This window comes from Triturus cristatus, chromosome 8, assembly GCF_964204655.1.
Source record: "Triturus cristatus chromosome 8, aTriCri1.1, whole genome shotgun sequence".
NCBI lineage: Eukaryota > Metazoa > Chordata > Amphibia > Caudata > Salamandridae > Triturus > Triturus cristatus.
The window spans coordinates 346,259,361-346,279,305 of NC_140591.1; the positions used below are offsets into that span (position 1 = coordinate 346,259,361).

The window sequence follows — 19,945 nt, forward strand, 5'->3', positions numbered from 1 at the left end:
CTGGCTGCCCTCGACCCTGGAGACTGGATGGTAGCGTTGGACTTGCAGGACGCTTATTTCCACATCCCTGTCCTGCCGGCCAACCGGCGTTACCTGCGGTTCACGGTGGGTCAGGAGCACTTTCAGTTCACCGTGCTCCCCTTCGGCCTCACCAGTGCCCCTCGGGTGTTCACGAAAGTGTTGGCGGTGGTCGCAGCTCATCTGCGCCGATCAGGGGTTCCAGTCTTCCCCTATCTCGACGACTGGCTGTTGAAGGCTGGCTCGCCCCAGCAAGTCGTCTCCAACCTCCAGACTACGGCCAACCTCCTGCACTCGCTGGGGTTCTCCATCAATGTGCCGAAGTCGCACCTGAGTCCCTCCCAGAAGCTCCTTTTCATTGGAGCGGTTCTCGATTCAGCGCAGTTCCGGGTCTATCCGCCGGAACAGCGGGTCCGGGACATTCAGGCCCTGATTTCCATTGTCTGGCCTCTGTCCTGGGTTTCGGTCAGGTTGGTGCTGCGGCTTCTGGGGCTGATGGCCTCCTGCATCCTGTTGGTACCTCACGCCAGGTGGCGGATGCGGGCTCTGCAGTGGGACCTGAAGTTTCAGTGGGCCCAGCATCGAGGCAACCTGTCCGACCATGTCTTGATCTCGGAGGGCACTGCGAACCAGCTGCAGTGGTGGCTCACGAATCGCGATTGGGTCAGCGGCAGATCCCTCTCCCTACCCCAACCAGAGCATGTCGTAGTGACGGATGCGTCCCTCCTGGGATGGGGGGGCCATATGGGAGAGGCGGAGATCAGAGGCCTCTGGTCTCTGGCGGAGTCTCACCTCCATATCAACTTGTTGGAGCTGAGAGCGATCCGGCTTGCACTGAAAGCCTTCCTTCCCTCTGTCCGGGGAAGTGTCGTGCAGGTGTTCACGGACAACACCACCGCCATGTGGTATTGCAACAAACAGGGCGGGGTGGGGTCGTGGACCCTTTGTCAGGAGGCTCTGCGCCTCTGGACATGGCTGGAACATCAGGGCATCACCCTGGTGGTTCAACATCTGGCGGGCTCTCTGAACGCCAGAGCAGACGAACTCAGCTGCCGGTGCATGATGGATCACGAATGGCGTCTGAACTCGGACGTGGCGCAAGGTTCTTTCTACAGTGGGGAGAGCCTTGGTTAGATCTATTCGCCACCGAAGAGAACGCGCAATGTCAGCAGTTCTGCGCGTTGGAATTTCCAAGGCGGCACTCGCTCGGAGACGCTTTTCGTCGCGAGTGGAGTTGCGGTCTGTTGTACGCCTTTCCGCCTATACCACTTCTGCCCAGAGTGCTGAAGAAGATCAGGCGCGACCGGGCCCAAGTCATCTTGGTGGCTCCGGATTGGGCACGAAGGTTCTGGTATCCTGAGCTACTCAGTATGTCCATCGATCCCCCGATACGACTGCCTCTTCAGGAGGACCTTCTGTCGCAGCAGCAGGGGACGGTCCTCCACTCAAACCTGTCCAGCCTCCACCTCCATGCGTGGAGATTGAGCGGCGACAGTTGATGCCATTTGACTTGCCTCCTGAAGTCTGTGATGTCATTCTGGCAGCCAGGCGTCCCTCCACAAAGACGGTATACGCCTGCCGGTGGAACAAATTTGTGGCATGGTGCACAGTAAAGGATGTGGATCCCCTTTCTGCCCCTCTTTCTGAGGTTCTCCTCTTTCTTCTTTCTTTGGCCCAGCAGGGCTCTGCTCTGGGCACCTTGAAGGGTTATCTTGCTGAAATCTCTGCTTTCTTAAGGCTTCCTGATCAGCCTTCTCTTTTCAAGTCCCCTGTTGTCTCACGTTTTCTCAAGGGCATTACTCATATGTTCCCTCCTGTTCCATTCGTAATGCCTCAGTGGGACTTGAACCTTGTTCTTACTTTTCTGATGTGCGCTCCCTTTGAGCCCCTTCACAACTGTCCACTTCGTCTACTGACTCTGAAAACTGCCTTCCTGGTGGCTATCACCTCCGCTAGGCGGGTGAGTGAGCTCCAGGCTCTGTCAGCTAGGCCTCCCTTCCTTTCGGTTCATCCGGATAAGGTTGTCCTCCGGACCCGTCCTTCTTTCCTTCCTAAAGTCGTGACTCCCTTTCACATCAGGCAATCTGTCACGCTGCCCACCTTCTTTCCGCCTCCGCATCCTTCAAAAGATGAAGAGAGGCTCCACCGTCTGGACCCAAAACGTGCGCTGTCCTTTTATTTGGACCGCACAAAACAGTTCCGGGTGGACGACCAACTTTTTGTTGGATATGTAGGTTCTAAGAAAGGTAAAGCTGTGCACAAGCGGACCATCTCGCGATGGGTCGTGTTGTGTATTAAACTATGCTATTCCTTGGCAAAAAAGGTCCCTCCTGTTGGGCTGAGAGCCCATTCCACCCGGGCCACAGCGGCGACAACTGCCCTGGGACGGGGAGTCCCCTTGCAGGACATCTGTCAGGCGGCGACGTGGGCTTCACTGCACACGTTTGCCCAGCACTATTGCCTGGACAGCCAAGTCCGGAGAGATGGCCACTTTGGCCGTTCTGTTCTCCAGGACTTTCTGGTGTGATCTTGGTTCGCAGGCCCACCTCCGTGGTTGGTATTGCTGGGGTATCTATTCTAAGGTGAGGAATCTAACTAACGTGTTTCTTTCAGATGAACAAGTTGCTTACCTTCGGTAACGATGTATCTGTAAGAAACATTAGTTAGTTAGATTCCTCACCGACCCACCCAGCCTCCCCGTTCTGCGGACCGACATCTAGGGTTAAGGTTCTCCCTTTCAGGGCCCTAGATTTTTTGGCACCAGTATCGGTCTCTTGCATGGCTCAGCGTCCCTGGCGCTAAAAGCTATGTATAAGAACTGACGTCAGCGCGCGAGGGCGGCATCTAAGTACTCCGACAACGTCATTCTGGCGCATGACACCGTCGACGGACGCGGAGCCGCAGATGACGCCTACCGACGCGCAAGGGGTATTGCTACAAAAATCTTCCGGATCCAGCCTGACGCCTGGGGATATTCTAAGGTGAGGAATCTAACTAACTAATGTTTCTTACAGATACATCGTTACCGAAGGTAAGTAACTTGTTCATTTGTTGGTGAAGGCAGTCTATTACCCCTCTACCTACAGAAATATCACAGATTCATGGAATGTATTTACCAAACAATAGGTCCGCACTTTAATAATTAATTACTGGCCCTGCTACACATTTGGCAGGGTTGTTTAGCCTACTGGACCACAATATCTTTGACAACCAGCTATTTCTATTCTTTAGTTAGACCATCAGTCAATTCTGTTTGAGATCTCTATCTCGGGTTAAGTCCCTTTCAAAATTTCTGCGGGCTTTGTGAATTAAAAAAAAAGCCTGCATATCATTCAGTAAAGAAAACTGCCAATAAATCTGGATTGTACGCTTCCACCTTTCCTTCGAACTGCTAAAACAAAATTTGATGAAGTAATGCACTTTGGTGACTTTGATCAAGTGATTTCCAAGGGAATACTTCAAAATAAGCAATTCGAAACTGAAAAAGATAATTCCCCTAGTCCTTGCCCTGTCAAACAATAGGAACAATAAGCAGAAAGCCAATTATGATAAAGGATTCTTAGAAGCCTATATGTTCCATATTTGCCATAACAGAGCTATCATAAAAAAATAGCTTTATGGGCCGGAAGCGATTTGAATTCTGACATATTTAGATATTTATTTTTTAATGAATAATGCACGCACTGCAGGCTTAGTCCCATTGTGGTGCCAAGCAGCCAGAGGAGATACAGACTAAAAATATATTTAAAAAAACAACCATTATTTCACTCTTTTTCCTGAAGTTAAAAATAATGTGACCCTGCAAATGGGAACTGGTAGAAGGTTCCTCGCCTTTGGGCAAAGATAGCACAAATGATAACATTTATTTCTCCTTCACGGATGATAGGTGATCCTCCTTACCAATGGGACCTTCTTCCTGAGGCAATTCAGAGTTTCCTACCAATCAGACAATTATTCTCCTAGACTCATTCCCTAGACTGCTCAGTATTGTGAGTGTTAAAGGAGTGCAGAATTCTACATTGCCTTGACATGAGAGTTGAGACCCGTCTCTACCCGTCACTTGAAGTCCTTCCTATAAGCAGACTTTTGAGCTTCCATTCCCGTTGGTGTATCTCTTGCACTTCTCACTGATAAAACATGCAACTCAACAAATCACCACGCCTGAATCATTTAACCAATATTAAGGACTCATCTGTGGCTTTCCAAAGATATCCCTTTGCCGAGGGTATATATAATGGAGCAAGCTTACCCACTAACATTCTTTTATAATTGAATCTCAGGGTGCCAGTTCCCAAGTGTTAATGTACTGAGACAAAGACTTCTTGTGCCCATCTGTCCTCGCACATTTGAAATGTGAGGCAGATGCACATGTTACGAGTCAAGAGAATTTGCCTACTGTAGCACTCCAAGCCCATGCGACTTATTTACTGTACCCAAACCAACCTTCTATTTTTTCCAAAACCCACAATTCACTTTCTCTATCCTACTTATAGTAGTCAAACATATCACAGACCATGGAACTGACATAAAAGGCTTATGGGCTCACAGCTAGGACCTTGTCGAAGGGTACTGCATGTGCAGGTTCACTGGTTAAAAATTCTTCAAGGTAGTGATAAACTGTATTAGCGCTTTAATATGTACATATTGTTATGCCAAAGAACCATAAATAATCATTTAATAATCGTACAGCCTATATTTATAACAACCATCAACACTCAGGTAATTTAACTTACACATTGAAATAAATAATGTTAATATTTTAAAAACGTTATCCAGAGGAAAATTCAGCAGAAACGAAAATAATGTTAATAATAATAACTGCCAAAAAATGAAATTTATACACTAATGGAGTTTTACAATAAATCATTATGGGCACCCATTCAAAGCTTGCATGACTAACTCATAACTGCACACCATTTTGCACAGCTGAACAGCTTCTTTAAAGTTTTTACTACACGTTTACTGCAGGTTTACACGTTTTTACTGCACGGTATCTGCAAGTAACAAGTTGCTTCAAAGCTGGACATAAAGTTAGTAGGTAGTTAAGATTTTGAGTATCCAAACCACTCAATCTAGAGTTGATGTTAACTGATGTCTCCAGATTGTGGGACATTCAAACAGATCTACCACCATTGAACCAATCTTCAGTTTCTCCAGTCTCGAAAACACTTGTATGAAGTTCCTTTAAATAAAGGTCTTACAAGTAGGGGTGGGCGGAATTTGCGTAGTCACGCTACGCAAACTTCCACGAAATGGTAAAAAATCTCCAGGAGCATGCAGAGTTCCATGAACACGCGGAATTGCTTGTTTCACCCTTTTGCGATGCTTTTATCCTGTTCGCAAACGCTGTTTGCGTGCTCGGGGTGAAATATCTTGCGAACGCGAATTATGAAAGCGCGAACAAGCAAAATATTCTGCGAAGCCGCGGATTGCGGAACGCGAAATTACCCAGATTCCACAAATTCCACGAGCGGAACGGAATTTACCGCCCAGGCCTACTTACAAGTGAGTTTTTAAACTGCCTTTCTGAACACTGCAGGATAACTCGATTGATCTGTTAGATCAAACTAGTTTAATAATGTGTCTGGCCTTTGGGAAATAATTAGACTTGCTAAACTTTTGCCAAAGTTGTGCACCCCTTTTGCGAAAAACATGCGTCTCAAAATGGGAAGTCCACTGGTTCCAGAAGAGGTAAGCCCTGAGGAGTAGACTTTCTCAAGTTAAACAGCTTAAGAAACTTGGTGTCATACAAGTCCCAGAAGCCTGTAAGTCAGGTCTGAATGTTGGGGAGAGATATTGTGTATTATTAGACTTACTTTCCTTAACGTGCAGCACCGTGGATTGCGATAACGGGCATCAGTATATGGCCTTTTGTCTGACCTACTACACATTTAATTGCTGATGTACATTTCAGTATATTGTTCCTAATTCCTGGCAACATCCCGAGCATACATAGTTGTTGGTAGGGTTTTGCTTTATTTAATTTGTACTGATCTTTTTAATACTGAAGTATATGTTTAGTTCAATTTTAATTTATCACAGCAAAATCAGTAGACAGCATTAAAGTATTTCATGGTACGAGCTAAAAACTGTTTGGTAAACATTTTACTGCCTTATCGTCACCTAACTTTGAGTGCCTGGATATGTTAACTTTCAAAATGTCTTAGTGCTTGTATTTGTTAGTCTAGTAGAAAAGGTACATTGTGCCCTTAATAGCTAGCCATATCTGCATCTGTCTTTCTATACTGGAATGGATCTATTGCATTAATTGCAAATTGCCAAAAAAATATATATATCTCTTGTTTCAATAATTTTACAGTTCCTGTTGTAAAGAAAACTTGGGAGAGGGAGGCCTCAGTATTAGAATACTACAGTGATCATGCTGATAGTTCAGTTCCGACTATTGACTTGGGAATCCCTAATGTGGACAGAGGTGAGCCCTTTTAATCTAAAAAATGTAATCATGATAATGTAGTCATGTTACCTTTAGTGGTAATGTTTCTCAATATTTCTATCCGTATCTTTTTTTTGGTATATTTTGTTAATTTTCAATCACAAGGTTTACACAATTTTGTAAAATATTATGATGTTCGTCACTCCAAATTGTATTTTACTACAAGCAGTTTCCTGTAGAGATTGATTGGTATACATATAATGCCAGGTATCTGTCCAATTGTCTGATAAAGTTTCTTCTTTTTTTTTGTTTAGGTCCCCTTATGACTGAATAAAGTTGCATTTATAAGGCAAGCAAAAAAACAATGTAAGATGAGTAAAACACAAACAGTAGTTCCCCCAACTCTCTCTGCCTTCACCTGCACCCCAAACTCCCATCTGACCTCTCCCTCAAGTGCCTGCACCTCCCTTAAGGCCTTAAGGATACCCAGTTTCCCTTCCAATCAAATTGCAAGGGGCTCTCTTTATTCTCCTCTATGGTATTATTGAACATATGTAGAGCACAAAGACTAAGGGCCTAATTATGACATTTGACGGAGTGTAGACGTAGCGGTGCAAACTGCTGCACCACCGCTCTGCCGAAGGTCACTGCCGCCCGTCTGGTTGCGACCAATTTTGTGGTCTGGCGGGCGGCGTGGTGGTCCCGCTGCGGTGCTTCTTTAAAAAATGGCAGTGCCTTTAAAAGTGGCACCACAATGGGAATGCCACACGGGGTTCCTGCACGGCATGGACTTGAAAACCCCAGTGCATGCATCCCCAGTATGAGGGGGCACGGGGGCCCTAGAGGTCTCCACCCCCCCTTGTTTCAGCACCACCAGCCTTTCCATGGAGGAAAGACCTCCATGAAACTGCTAGCGGTCCTGAAACATGTAATATGCATGGTAGTGCCGCAGTGGCACTACCTGCATACTGCAGAACCCCTGACCACCACACCGCCGCCAGGGAACACTGGTTTCCTTGCAGAGCCGGTGGTCCAATTAAGGTCTGACTGCCCAACTCGTAATAGGGTGGTTGGACCGCGGGTTCGGCGGTGGCTGGATCGCCACCGCGGATCTGACGGTACTCGGACCGCCAGACTCGTAATTAGGCCCTAATATAGCAGTAACTTAGACGGGTCCCTAGCCATAGTCAACCAACATAATTTCATTGATGTGGCCAAGGATTTGTTTTCACAACTGTAGGGAATTGGGTTAATGGTTAAGGGGTGTGAAACCCTACTCAAGCCGAGACCACAGTTCTTAGGGTGAAACACAAGCAAATCCCAAATTCACCTGTGCTCAGCCCTCTGGTAGCTTGGCACAAAAGCAGTCAGTCTTAACTCAGAGGCAATATGTAAAGTATTTATGCAGCACACAACAGTAATAAAGTGAAAACAAAACACAACACAAGGAAAAACCCACACCAATTTAGAACAATAGAATAAAATGTAACAAATTGACCCCAAAAAGAAATAAATGCAATTAGTAGACCTAGAGAAAAGCAATTTAAAAAGTTTTGTGAAAACCAAACGCTAAGAAACAAAATGTGCCAACCCTGATTATCTGGGCGCGGTAGACAGGGTCTAAATCACAAGATCAGGCTGACCGTGATGGAGTGCCTGCCAGATACAGGACGGAGTTCAGTCTGCTGATGGGTACATTGTGGCATGGGTGTCGAGATGCAAAGTCCTTGCATTGAGCTGTTCTGGCCGGCCTTGAGGAAGCCGCCAGAGCTTGTGAGGACTTGTACGGAAATATCAGAGTCGAGGACAAGTTACGCCACACTGGGCCGGAGTCGATGGCGGGCTGCGTGGAGATGTCAGTGTAGAAGAAGCCTATCTGACCCTGTGAGTTGAGCAGGGGGGCAGCCAACGGACCCTTGGAGATTTCCTGAGTTCTGGGTCCATACAGACAAGCTGGATTCAGCAGCTGCAGAAGAGCCCTAGTGTAGCTACAGCAGGCCTTGGGCAGCAAAGCAGTTCTTGGTCAGCAAGCAGGTGAGCAGGGCAGTCTTCACAGCTAGGCAGTCCTTCTTCCTGGCAGATTCCAGAGGACTGGAAGAGATCTGAAGAGTTGGGTCTGAGGGTCCAATATTTATACCTGGTGCCCTCTTTGAAAAGGGAGGAGCTTCTAGAGTCCTCCCCCTACAAAGGTGTCTAGAATCTCCTGCTTCCCCGCCATGACACCAGCTTGTCTGGGGCACAAAAGACTAGTATGAAACCCTTTGTGGGATAAGACAGAGTCTTTGTGATGTGCAATGTTGTAGATGACCCCTCCTCCCCCTCATCCTGACAGAGATGGACCAGCCTGACAACACCTATTCCCCATTTGTCTCACTATCTAGGAATAATACACAAAGTTGTATTGCCAGCTACACCTTGTCATGTGACCCAGCACACACACTGCAGGCTCCACATGGTTAGGAAAAGAAAATACCAACTTTCTAATAGTACAAAAACCTATAGGGGTTAAGCCCAAAGGACCGGGGCCGGGTAGGGCTATTCAAAATTCAGAACACAAAACAATGAACCCGGCTCCATACTACCGTACACTCCTACTACTCATGGAGTAACGAACAGTCAACTCTTTTATCTGTCCGAATGGAATTTCTATTAGACCATTCCTGTTTCTTTAAAAGTTAATCAAAACAATTTTTTGGACTGAAAAAGAAACATAGACTTATCAAATTCACACATGAACTTACACTTATATACAATTCACAAAAACATACACTTAAAGACAAAAATGGACTTAAACAGCTTGCAACATGACAAAATCAGCAAATGAATTCATACATCAATCTGATGCAAAAAACATTTTTAGAAAAATTTACATCATATACAAAATTTTGTAATAAACATGAACATATCCAAAAGGCTTTTTGGGAGGCATTTAGTTAATTCTGAATGCGGCGAGTGTTGAAGGAAACTATTGGATAAAGGATTGATACACTATTCAGATACTCTTTTGACGCTGGAGCTGGAATAACATATGTGGTTCATAACATTGGATTGCCTGGTTTCCCGCTGCTGCTCCCCGGCGGCCCCGCCCCCGAGCATCCCATTCGCCACCCCGCTCCCGCCTCCCAGTTGCCCCTTCCTCCCTCAGCCCCTCTTATGGAGGCCGCACAGCGGACGCGCTGCCAGCGCGCCAAAGGCAAGCCCGTCTGCGCCCGTCCACGCCTGGACCACGCCCAACGCCAGAACCCCTGGACCCCACGCTCGCCACGACGTCAGACTCAGATACGACGCCGACTCCTTCCACGCACTCAACGCCGGCCGACACAACACCTGCTTCCAGGCCGCCCCGAAACGGACCCACGGACCCTTCTCCTGCCGCACCTGCAGCTTCACCTGCGACAGACCCACCAAACCTCCTAGAACTGGACCCAACCACCTCCGCTGCATTCTACTCAACACCCGCTCTGCACGCAAACACGCCGTCGAGCTCTGGGACCTGCTCGACACCTTCACCCCAGACGTGGCCTTCCTCACCGAGACCTGGTGGAACGACTCTACGGCACCCGACATCGCCATAGCCATCCCGGACAGCTACAAGATCACCCGCAGGGACCGCGCCAATGGCATCGGAGGAGGAATAGCCATCGTCTACAAGTCCACCCTCAAGGTCACCACCCACGCAGACGACACCCTCAACACCGCCGAACACCTGCACTTCCGGATCCACACCGACCCCAACACCACCCTCAGAGGAACCCTCATCTACAGACCCCCCGGACCACGAGCACAGTTCAGCGACTCCATCGCCGACCTCGCCAGCACCCACGCACTCGCCTCCACGGACTACATCCTCCTCGGGGACCTGAATTTCCACCTCGAGAACAACAACGACGCCAACTCGGCCTCAGACAACTCGTCGCCGCACCCACCCACGCCGCAGGCCACACGCTGGATTCCGTCTTCTCCACAAGCACCCACGTCGCCTTCGACCACACCTCCGAACCCCACTGGACCGACCACCACTGCATTCACTTCACCTTCAAAAAACCAACCACGCACCATCGCACCCAACAGCTGCCGCGCCGCTTTCGGAACAAAGTCACTGAAGACCAGCTGACCACCACCCTCGCCGAGAACCCACCTATCAACCCAACCTGCCCTGATGCCGCAGCCCGCAACCTCAGACAGTGGATCGACGACTGCGCCAACACCCTCGCCCCACTCAAGAGACCATCCTACAGCCACGCCAGCAGGAGAGCTACCTGGTTCACCGACGAGCTCCTGACCTCCAAACGCGCCTGCCGGAAGCTGGAGAAGAAATGGCTCCACAAACGAACGCCAGAAAACCACGCAGCCCACAAGGACGCCACCCACAGACATCACCACCTCATCAGACTTGCCAAGAGATCATCCTTCAAAGACCACCTGGATAACAACGCACACGACAGCAAAGAGCTCTTCCGCATCGTGAAAGAACTCTCCAATCCCGACGCCAGCGCCAACGACATCCCGCCCTCACAAGAACTGTGCGACTCACTGGCCATCTTCTTCCACCGCCAGATCGCTGACATCCACGACAGCTTCAACTTCACGACCGCACCAACGATGCACGACTCCTCCCGCCCCGCGATCACCAGCAGCGCCAACCGCCTGACCTCCTGGGCCAACACCAACGACGACGAGACACGCAAGATCATGAACTCCGTCCACTCAGGATCTCCGTCAGACCCATGCCCACACCACGTATTCAACAAAGCAGACGCGGCCATCGCACCCCAACTACGGAAGGTCATCAACATCTCCTTTGAAAAAGCTACATTTCCGGAAAGCTGGAAGCACGCTGAAATCAACGCCCTCCTCAAAAAGCCCAAGGCGGACCCCACTGACCTCAAGAACTTCCGACCCATCTCCCTGCTCCCGTTCCCGGCAAAGGTCATTGAGAAAATTGTCAACATCCAACTGACCCGCCACCTTGAAGACAACAACATCCTGGACCCGTCCCAATCCGGATTCAGACATAACCACAGCACCGAGACAGCCCTCATCGCCGCCACAGATGACATCAGACGCCTATCTGGACAACGGTGAAACATCAGCCCTCATCCTCCTGGACCTGTCAGCCGCATTCGACACGGTCTGCCACCGCACCCTAAAGACACGCCTCCAAGTAGCCGGAATCCAAGAGAAGGCCCTTGACTGGACCACGTCCTTCCTCTCTGGCAGAACCCAGAGCGTCCGTCTCCCACCTTTCCGGTCAGAAGCCACCGACATCATCTGCGGCGTCCCCCAGGGCTCATCCCTCAGCCCGACGCTGTTCAACATCTACATGGCCCCCCTCGCACAAGTGGTCCGCCACCACAACCTCAACATCATCTCCTACGCTGACGACACCCAGCTCATCCTCTCCCTCACCAAGGACCCTCACACCGCCAAAACCAACATTCACGAGGGCATGAAGGCCATCGCCTACTGGATGAGGAGCAGCCGTCTGAAACTGAACTCGGACAAGACGGAGGTCCTCATCCTCGGACCCACCCCCCTCATCCTGGGACGACTCCTGGTGGCCAACCGCTCTGGGGACAGCACCGACACCAACCGACCACACACGCAACCTAGGATTCATCCTCGACTCCTCCCTCTCCATGTCAACGCCGTCTCCTCCTCCTGCTACAACACCCTACGCATGCTCCGCCGGATCTACAAATGGATCCCGACCGAAACAAGAAGAACAGTGACACAGGCCCTCGTCAGCAGCAGACTGGACTACGGCAACGCACTCTACGCAGGAATCCCAGCCAAACACCAACGGCGGCTACAACGCATCCAAAACGCCTCCGCCCGACTGATCGTCAACACCCCCGCCGCAGCCACATCACCCCCGTCCTGAGAGACCTGCACTGCCTCCCCATCGACAAGAGGATCACCTTCAAGCTCCTCACCCACGCACACAAAGCACTCCACAACGCCGGACCAGCCTACCTGAACAGCAGACTCAGCTTCTACACCCCCACCCGTCAGCTCCGCACCGCCAACCTCGCCCTCACAGATGTCCCCCGCATCCAACGTACAACCGCCGGCGGCAGATCCTTCTCTTACCTCGCCGCCAAAACCTGGAACATCCTCCCAACCCACCTACAACAGACCCAAGACCTACTCGCCTTCAGAAGACTCCTCAAGACCTGGCTCTTCGAGCAGTAGCGGCAACCACCCCCCCCCCCCCACCCCCACCCCTCAGCGCCTTGAGACCCTCACGGGTAAGTAGCGCGCTTTACAAGTACCCTGATTTGATTGATTCATTCATTCATTCTGATGATGTTGAAGTTGTGACGTATATTGGTTGTGATGTAGATTTAATCTATTCTTGTGTGTAATTTGTGAACATGGGAGAAGAAGGAATAATAATCCCTCTCCCTTGCTTAAAGGTATCAGCAGGCATCAATTAATCCCTATTCTTCAAATGTAGATTTAATTTTCCTAGACATGGCCTTGATTGCCTGTGTATGGTGTAGTGTCCTATCTAATGTTGTGTTCCATATTATATTGAGATCACTGCCTTGTATGAAATAGTCTCACACTGTTACTCCCCTCATTCTTTCAAGGTCTTCTCCTGGAAGGCTGCTTCTTGCAAACTTTGGTTCTATATGTTTAGGAGGATATAGTTAGTGTTTTGGATCTCTGTGTGTAGGTCTGCCCACAGGTTTACCTCTAGCAAGTTAAATTTGAAACTTCTTTTGGATGGTATTGTTGCATTTGAATAGCACTTACTACTGATATTTGGGAAGATGACACACTGACCCAAATGGATAGCATGGATAACCTGTGTTTGGGAGGATGTTTTTTGTTTTGTTCATTGTGAACTCATCTTTTTTTAAAAATGTTTTAATTTTTTTATTTAGGAGTTTTATATAGTGCTGGCCAGACCCAAAGGTATCGGAGCGCTTTACAACATTTGTCAAGTGACTGTCGAGTATACAAGGAGTGGTAACAGTAAACACAGTGTTTAAAGACAGGTCACTGATCGGCAAGGTCATGTAGCATTCGAACACAGAGTAGTAGTAGTAAGGGGGGTAGGGTGCGGGTCAAGAGGAAGATGCTGTAAGAAGTTGTTCTTATCATAGTGACTAAATCCTCAGTTGGTTGCTGTTCGGTTTTGTAGGACCGTTGTCACTTCGTGAGAGCTCCATTGAGGAAGAGCACTTTGAGCTGGTTTTTGAATTTTTTGAAGGAAGGATTAGTTCTGATTTGTACTGGGATGGCATTCCAAATTCTGGGTGCATTTCCAGAGAAAGAGCGAGATAAGGTTTGCGGGTTTTCAGGGGGTAGAGTAGTAGAGTGTTGGTGCTCCTGAGATTTCTTGTTGTTGCAGGGATTCTATTCATGCACAGAACTATGCGCAGGAAACCAGGACCTCGGTGTATTGTTGTGGACAAAAAAAGCCACCTCATTGCCCAGAACCCTCATCCGACTAGCAATAGTGTCTCATTCGTTCTCCGTACTACAGCGAAGCTACCAATGATTAGATAACCTAGAACATGCGACTTAGTAAACTCTCATGAATAGTGGTAAACAAGAACACTCTGTCGTTCACACATACTTGTCCACAACGTGAGTAATCAGAGACACTGTATAGTTTAAAATGTTTATTTTTAACTAACGTGCTCTAAGGTGCAGTACTCTAGCCAATACGAGCAGCATAATGCAAAAGAACAATATAATCAGCATTGTTACAATTCCATAAAGCACAAAAGGGGAGATCATATTATAATGACAGTGGAAACCGGACTATTGCGCCTTTTACCACCCTCCCCGTGCTCATGAGCTAGTTTAGAATAATTATTGAAGACCTCTAGGCATTGTCAGCGAGACCCCATACCTACGAGATCAGATGCAATGAATTACATCCCAGGATGAGCACAGCTCTTCTATGTTGGAAACGTTTTCTCCAAGTGCCTTCTCATACATGTAATTCCATATTAAAAAGCACCTGAGTTTCAGTTGGGCAGCTGTGCTTCATGTTATGTCTATGTGCGTGGGACTGACCAAAGTGAATCAACAGCATAAATTGTTATTCGACCTTGAACACGCTGTGCAGACAGAGAGCACGGTGCCCCGCTAGATATGTGAAAGGTAGACAGTTCTCATGTGAAGCAGCGCCAGCAAAGTATTTCAGGAGAACAGAGCCATGTAGTGTCGTGTGCAAAAGCGGCAGAATGGCAGCCAATCATATACTACTTATGCTAACTAGCAATGTCTGCAGTTAACCCCATTTCCTCACTACACCCTCCCCTTGGCCAGGCCAACGGACAGTGGACTCAGTAGAACACAGAGTTCAAGTCAAAGTGAGCAAGAATTAGGAGCAGAAGTCATATTTGAGCAAATAGTCAAATGTTGCACAAATCCGTGTGTAAAAAATAGATTCGAAAAAAGTAAAAAAAGAAAAACCATTACAAAAAATATCCGGAAGACATCCAGGTTAATCCATTAAGGTGTACGAGCAGTAAATTGCAGCCTCCAAGAAGAAGTCATTGAGATCGTCAGAGAAGAGAGTAGCCATCCATTCCAGCAAAGAGAATGAACATACATGTTCATCAACAATGGGAGCTTCTAACACCATCAGTGGACAACTTGCGTGTTCCTCAAGAAAACTTTGTTGTAGGAAATCATGTGCAGCTGCACAGACATCCCATTCTGCTAAAACTCTAAGCGCAGCCGCGCTGGCCATAATCCCAACACCGGAACATTCCAGATCATGCGCCACTAGAGGACTCATTAGCAGGTCGTAATCCGGGGCAGGAGACACCGTATTGGAGAGGCAAAGATCCAATGTCCATTCAAACGAACATTCCAGGCAGTGGAAGACTGGTTGCATGCAAGTGAAATAACCAAAACGAAAGGACAATCCATAAGCCACGCTCTGAGTCGCCAGTGGCACAGTACCGTAGCATTCAAGCATACGACTACGAAGCAGCAGCAGCCAGTCTCAGCTGTTTGGGGCCACAGAGGGAACAGCCATTCTTGAGCAGGCAAATCAACAGCAGAACCCCAGCAACTAGGGCAAGTAATAGTGGCAAGCTACCGATGACGCTGGAAAAAATAGAATGGATAAATGCTGGTATCACACCAAATATAGTTTGAAAAGAGGTCGCAAGGCCAGAGCCCACAGCTTTAAAAAAATGGACAATGCCTGTAGTGTTAGAAGAATTGAAGATAGTGTGAATCAACGCACCAAAATGTAGTGGGAGGTCAGTATTAAGAAGCGCTTGTACTTCTGTATGGGTGTTAGCCACGTGAAGGACGAATGTCTCATGGGCAGATGTGAGAGCGACTTTTTTTTGGTACAATAATGCTCTTATTCTGCTCAATTTATTGAACTCTGCCTTCATGGTCGGAATGAAAGGCCAAATCGAGATATCGAGCCTCCCATGTGGGGGTGGAAAAAGCAAATTTTTACAGCAAACCACATGCTGTGAGACTGTTACAATGTATGGTATGCCTGCAAGCATGCCGCAGCAATCTTCATTATTTAAAAGCAAATAGCTACCGTTTGCTAGCAGGGTAAACGTTGGTGTGATAGCTGGTACTGGATGGCCCTCCAAAACACACACCAAATTTGGTGCTCTTAAGTTACATGCGCCATGCAACTGTATATTCTTTACACCCAAGAGAATGGTCATGAAATGCACTACCTAAAGGTTCATAGTGGCCCAAAGGGATAATGTTTCATACATGAACTAAATTTAAACAAGGAAAATGGCATAGTTTTTACCCCATGGATGAGCCATACTGCTGAATTAGTTTCAGCAACAGAAAATGACAAAGGTTCCAATTTTTCAATATGCAGTAGAGTGTATGTGGAAACCTTCATGGACATAAACTGTTAGTTATCTGTCAAGTTAAATGGCGAAAATAACGATGACGTGTTCATGTAATCTCATGGAACTTTCCCCATCTTCAAAGTTTGCAATGTCCATACAAACTGCATAATTGAACGCAATTGATTTTTACCCTGATACAAAACAGACACTTCATCATGAACAATGTCCACAACAGATGAAACAATATTGTCTAATGAGTGAATACGGGAAGAAAGAGTGTTAATACTATTATCAACAACAGCAAGCACTTTTTCTAAATTAACTTGGTCTATTGCCCTTAGACGCGAAGCAGCTTCAATTTGCATAAAGAAATCGTTTTAATCTAGGACCAGCAGGCCCTTTTATCAAATCTGCCAAGTCAATGTCACTTGACAACAATGACAAATGGCATTTTACTGACGTGAGGGTCGAGTGTTGCAACCAATTTTGAGATAATTTTCCTACTGAATAGGTAGTAACCGAATCGGAGTCAGAAAAACGCGGGTCAGGTCTATCCTGAGTGTATCCTGGGGCCTTGCCTAGAAAATGGCGTTGGCAAGAATCTGAATTTGTTTGCCAAAAGAACCAACCCAGGAGATCCATGCTAGAGATATTAAAAGTATTATTGGTAAGCAACAATTGCAAATCATCAATTGACAAATCAGTATGATTATTCCAGTTCTCATAAGGAGCTAGTGCAGGTATTTAAGGTGTATTCATTTGTTTCGCAGTGGCTAAACCTAAACAGGTTGTTTGATAAATCAAACTTTTCAAGAATAGGACTTGTATTGGAATAAGGCATGCACGATGCAAAGCTTCAGAGCCTTGTACCTGCCAGAATTTAGAACCCCAAACAGTCTTAAGATCTACTGCATCCTTCCACAACTCATAGCCACCCACTGCTAGTTGATCAATAAAGAATTTGGAATACACTAAAGTAGTGTGGGTGAGCATGACTTTAGAATTAGAAGTAGTATTCATTTTAAAATAAAATTAATCTGGATTGGATTTATTAAAATCAGTGAAATATACACATTTTTTCAAAAGAGTTTTCGAACTGGCTTCAACGGGAGCCGGGCAATGTTCCCATTGTGTGTAATTAGAAACATTTCTAAATGTATTAGCTTTATGGAGGTAATGATGGCCACCCACCGACCATGCACGCAACCTAGGATTCATCCTCGACTCCTCCCTCTCCATGTCTAAACAGGTCAACGCCGTCTCCTCCTCCTGCTACAACACCCTCCGCATGCTCCGCAGGATCTACAAGTGGATCCCGACCGAACCAAGAAGAACGGTGACACAGGCCCTCGTCAGCAGCAGACTATACTACGGCAACGCACTCTACGCAGGAATCCCAGCCAAACACCTACGACGACTACAATGCATCCAAAACGCCTCCGCCCGACTGATCGTCAACGTCCCCCACCGCAGCCACATCACCCCCCACCTGAGAGACCTACTCTGGCTCCCCGTCGACAAGAGGATCACCTTCAAGCTCCTCACCCACGCACACAAAGCACTCCACAACGCCAGACCAGCCTACCTGAACAGCAGACTCAGCTTCCACACCCCCACCCGCCAGCTCCGCTCCGCCAGCCTCGCCCTCGCCGCCGTCCCCCGCATTCGACGAACGACCTCTGGCGGCAGATCCTTCTCCTACCTCGCCGCCAAGACCTGGAACACCCTCTCTACCCACATACGGCAGACCCAAGACCTACTCGCCTTCAGAAGACTCCTCAAGACCTGGCTCTTCGAACAGTAGCAGCACCCCCCCTCCCCTCAGCGCCTTGAGACCCTCACGGGTAAGTAGCGCGCTTTACAAGTACTCTGATTGATTGATTGATTGATAATGCTGTTAACAAAATAAATCAGCATAATTTGCAGTATTTAAATACAAATCCTCAGCATCAAATGCAGCATAATACTTTAAATCAGAAAATACAGATTGAACGGTGTAGGACCGGGGGTCACCAGGCCCTATGGGGGTAGCGTGGCGCGAGCAGGTAGGCACCCAAAGGCGTATGTGTAAAGCGCTAAACATTTCATTTCACGGAAGCGCTAAACATTTCATATCACGGAAGCGCTAAACCTTGCATATCACTGAAGCGCTATATCTTGCATGTCACTGAAGCGCTGAACATTACTTTTACCTCTGAGCCCGGGGCCCCACGTTTACTCGGAGCATTGAATCAGGGCCTGGGACCAGAGTATCGCATTAAAGCACTACATCAGAGCCTGGGGTCAAAGCACTGCATCCGAGCATTGAATTAGGCGTTATATCAGAGCCTTGAGTTAGGGCCTTGGATTCTAGCCGTCGAGTTCTGGCAGTCTGAGGCAGGGGTGAACAGTCCCCCCTATCTTCCCAAAACCCTTCTCTCGCTGGTACTCGCTCAGCCCTTCACGGGGCAAGCATCGGCTGGGCCACGGGCCTGTTCACTCGCATTACCGGGGCATTGGGGGCCCCACGGTGCTCAGCAAAGGACTTCCCCGGGGGAGGGGCGAGTCCCGGGCCTCTACTCGGCCGTCCGCCCTCCTCCCCGGGGGTTACCTTGGTCTTCGACCCCCCGCGGGTCACTCTCGAGGATCCTCGCGCTGGGCGGGGGCTCACTTGCCTCCGAGCCTCTCCCACCAGCCGTGCGCGCCGCCCGGCAGTGTCCGGGCCGAAGAGGGCTGCTCGTGGAATACCTCCGCCGCAGTTCCGGGCCAGGCGCGCCCGCAGCCGCCAATGACAGAGCGGCCTGCGGGGGCGCGGCCTACCCAGCGAATGGCGAAGCAGCAGGGGCGGCGTTCAGCAGTTCGCTCCCGTCAGGTGACTCTGTGCCTGGCTTCAGGGCCTATCGAGGCCCTCACGGAGTGGCTTCAGGCCTAACGAGGCCTTTCCTCGGATTCCCGCGAACCTCTCTCCCCTGAGGGCTGCGTCCCACGGGCCGCGGCGGGGGTGCCCCGGTCTTCCCCGCGGGTCCCCAGAGATAACCGGGTGCGATCTTTGCGGCACAGGGCCGCGGCGGTGAGTAATTTCAAGGTCCTTTTCAGCGAGGGTGGAGGAAATTAAGGGATGGCCTGTAGCCTAGGGGGTGGCGATTTATTCGGCGCTCAGCGCCCCCTTACTCCCACAATGACGCCCTAGCTCAGAGCAGGTAGGCAGGCCACACGCCAGTGGCAGAACAAGCTAGGGAGGGAGCCCAGGTTAAGTCAGGGAGCGTAGGAGTGGCACAGCGCAGATACCTGGTCGATCCCCCAGCAGTTCTGGGGTAAGTTTCTGAGGTAAGTTTCTGTAGTAAGTTTCTGTGGTAAGTTTCTGTAGTAAGTTTCTGTAGTAAGTGTCTGTAGTAAGTTTCTGTAGTCCTTTTGGCGCTTGTTGGATCTGGCGCCCTTAGTAGTTTGGTTCCTTGGGGGGGTGGTTGAGTTGGTGACTAGATAGTTGCTAGTCAGGCTTGGTAGGTTGCCCCTGGGTTCCCCTCCCGCTGGGCCAGATCAGTGGGCTAGTTCAGGATCCCTCACTCAACTTAAAAGGCAGCACCTAAGCCCTGTCACTTTCAGTGGCATAGGTCCCTGACTAGGCCCTACCGCCTAAAACTCCTGCGTAGGTTCCCTCAGGTCTGCGTCGCCCCAACTGACTAAAAATGTTCCCTCCTTTCCTTAAGTATCCCTAGGTCATGTGACCACCCTCTAAGGCGGC

At 48.8% G+C, this 19,945-nt stretch overlaps 1 protein-coding gene across 1 annotated transcript in view; it reads left to right on the forward strand.

The window, feature by feature from the left end:
- Nucleotides 1–19,945, forward strand: part of B3GLCT (beta 3-glucosyltransferase) — a 974,893-nt gene that overhangs the window by 677,500 nt on the left and 277,448 nt on the right. Inside the window, exon 11 of the mRNA XM_085621666.1 lies at nt 6,338–6,451. Coding sequence (XP_085477792.1) covers nt 6,338–6,451 — 114 coding nt within the window. The remainder of the gene's footprint in view (nt 1–6,337; nt 6,452–19,945) is intronic.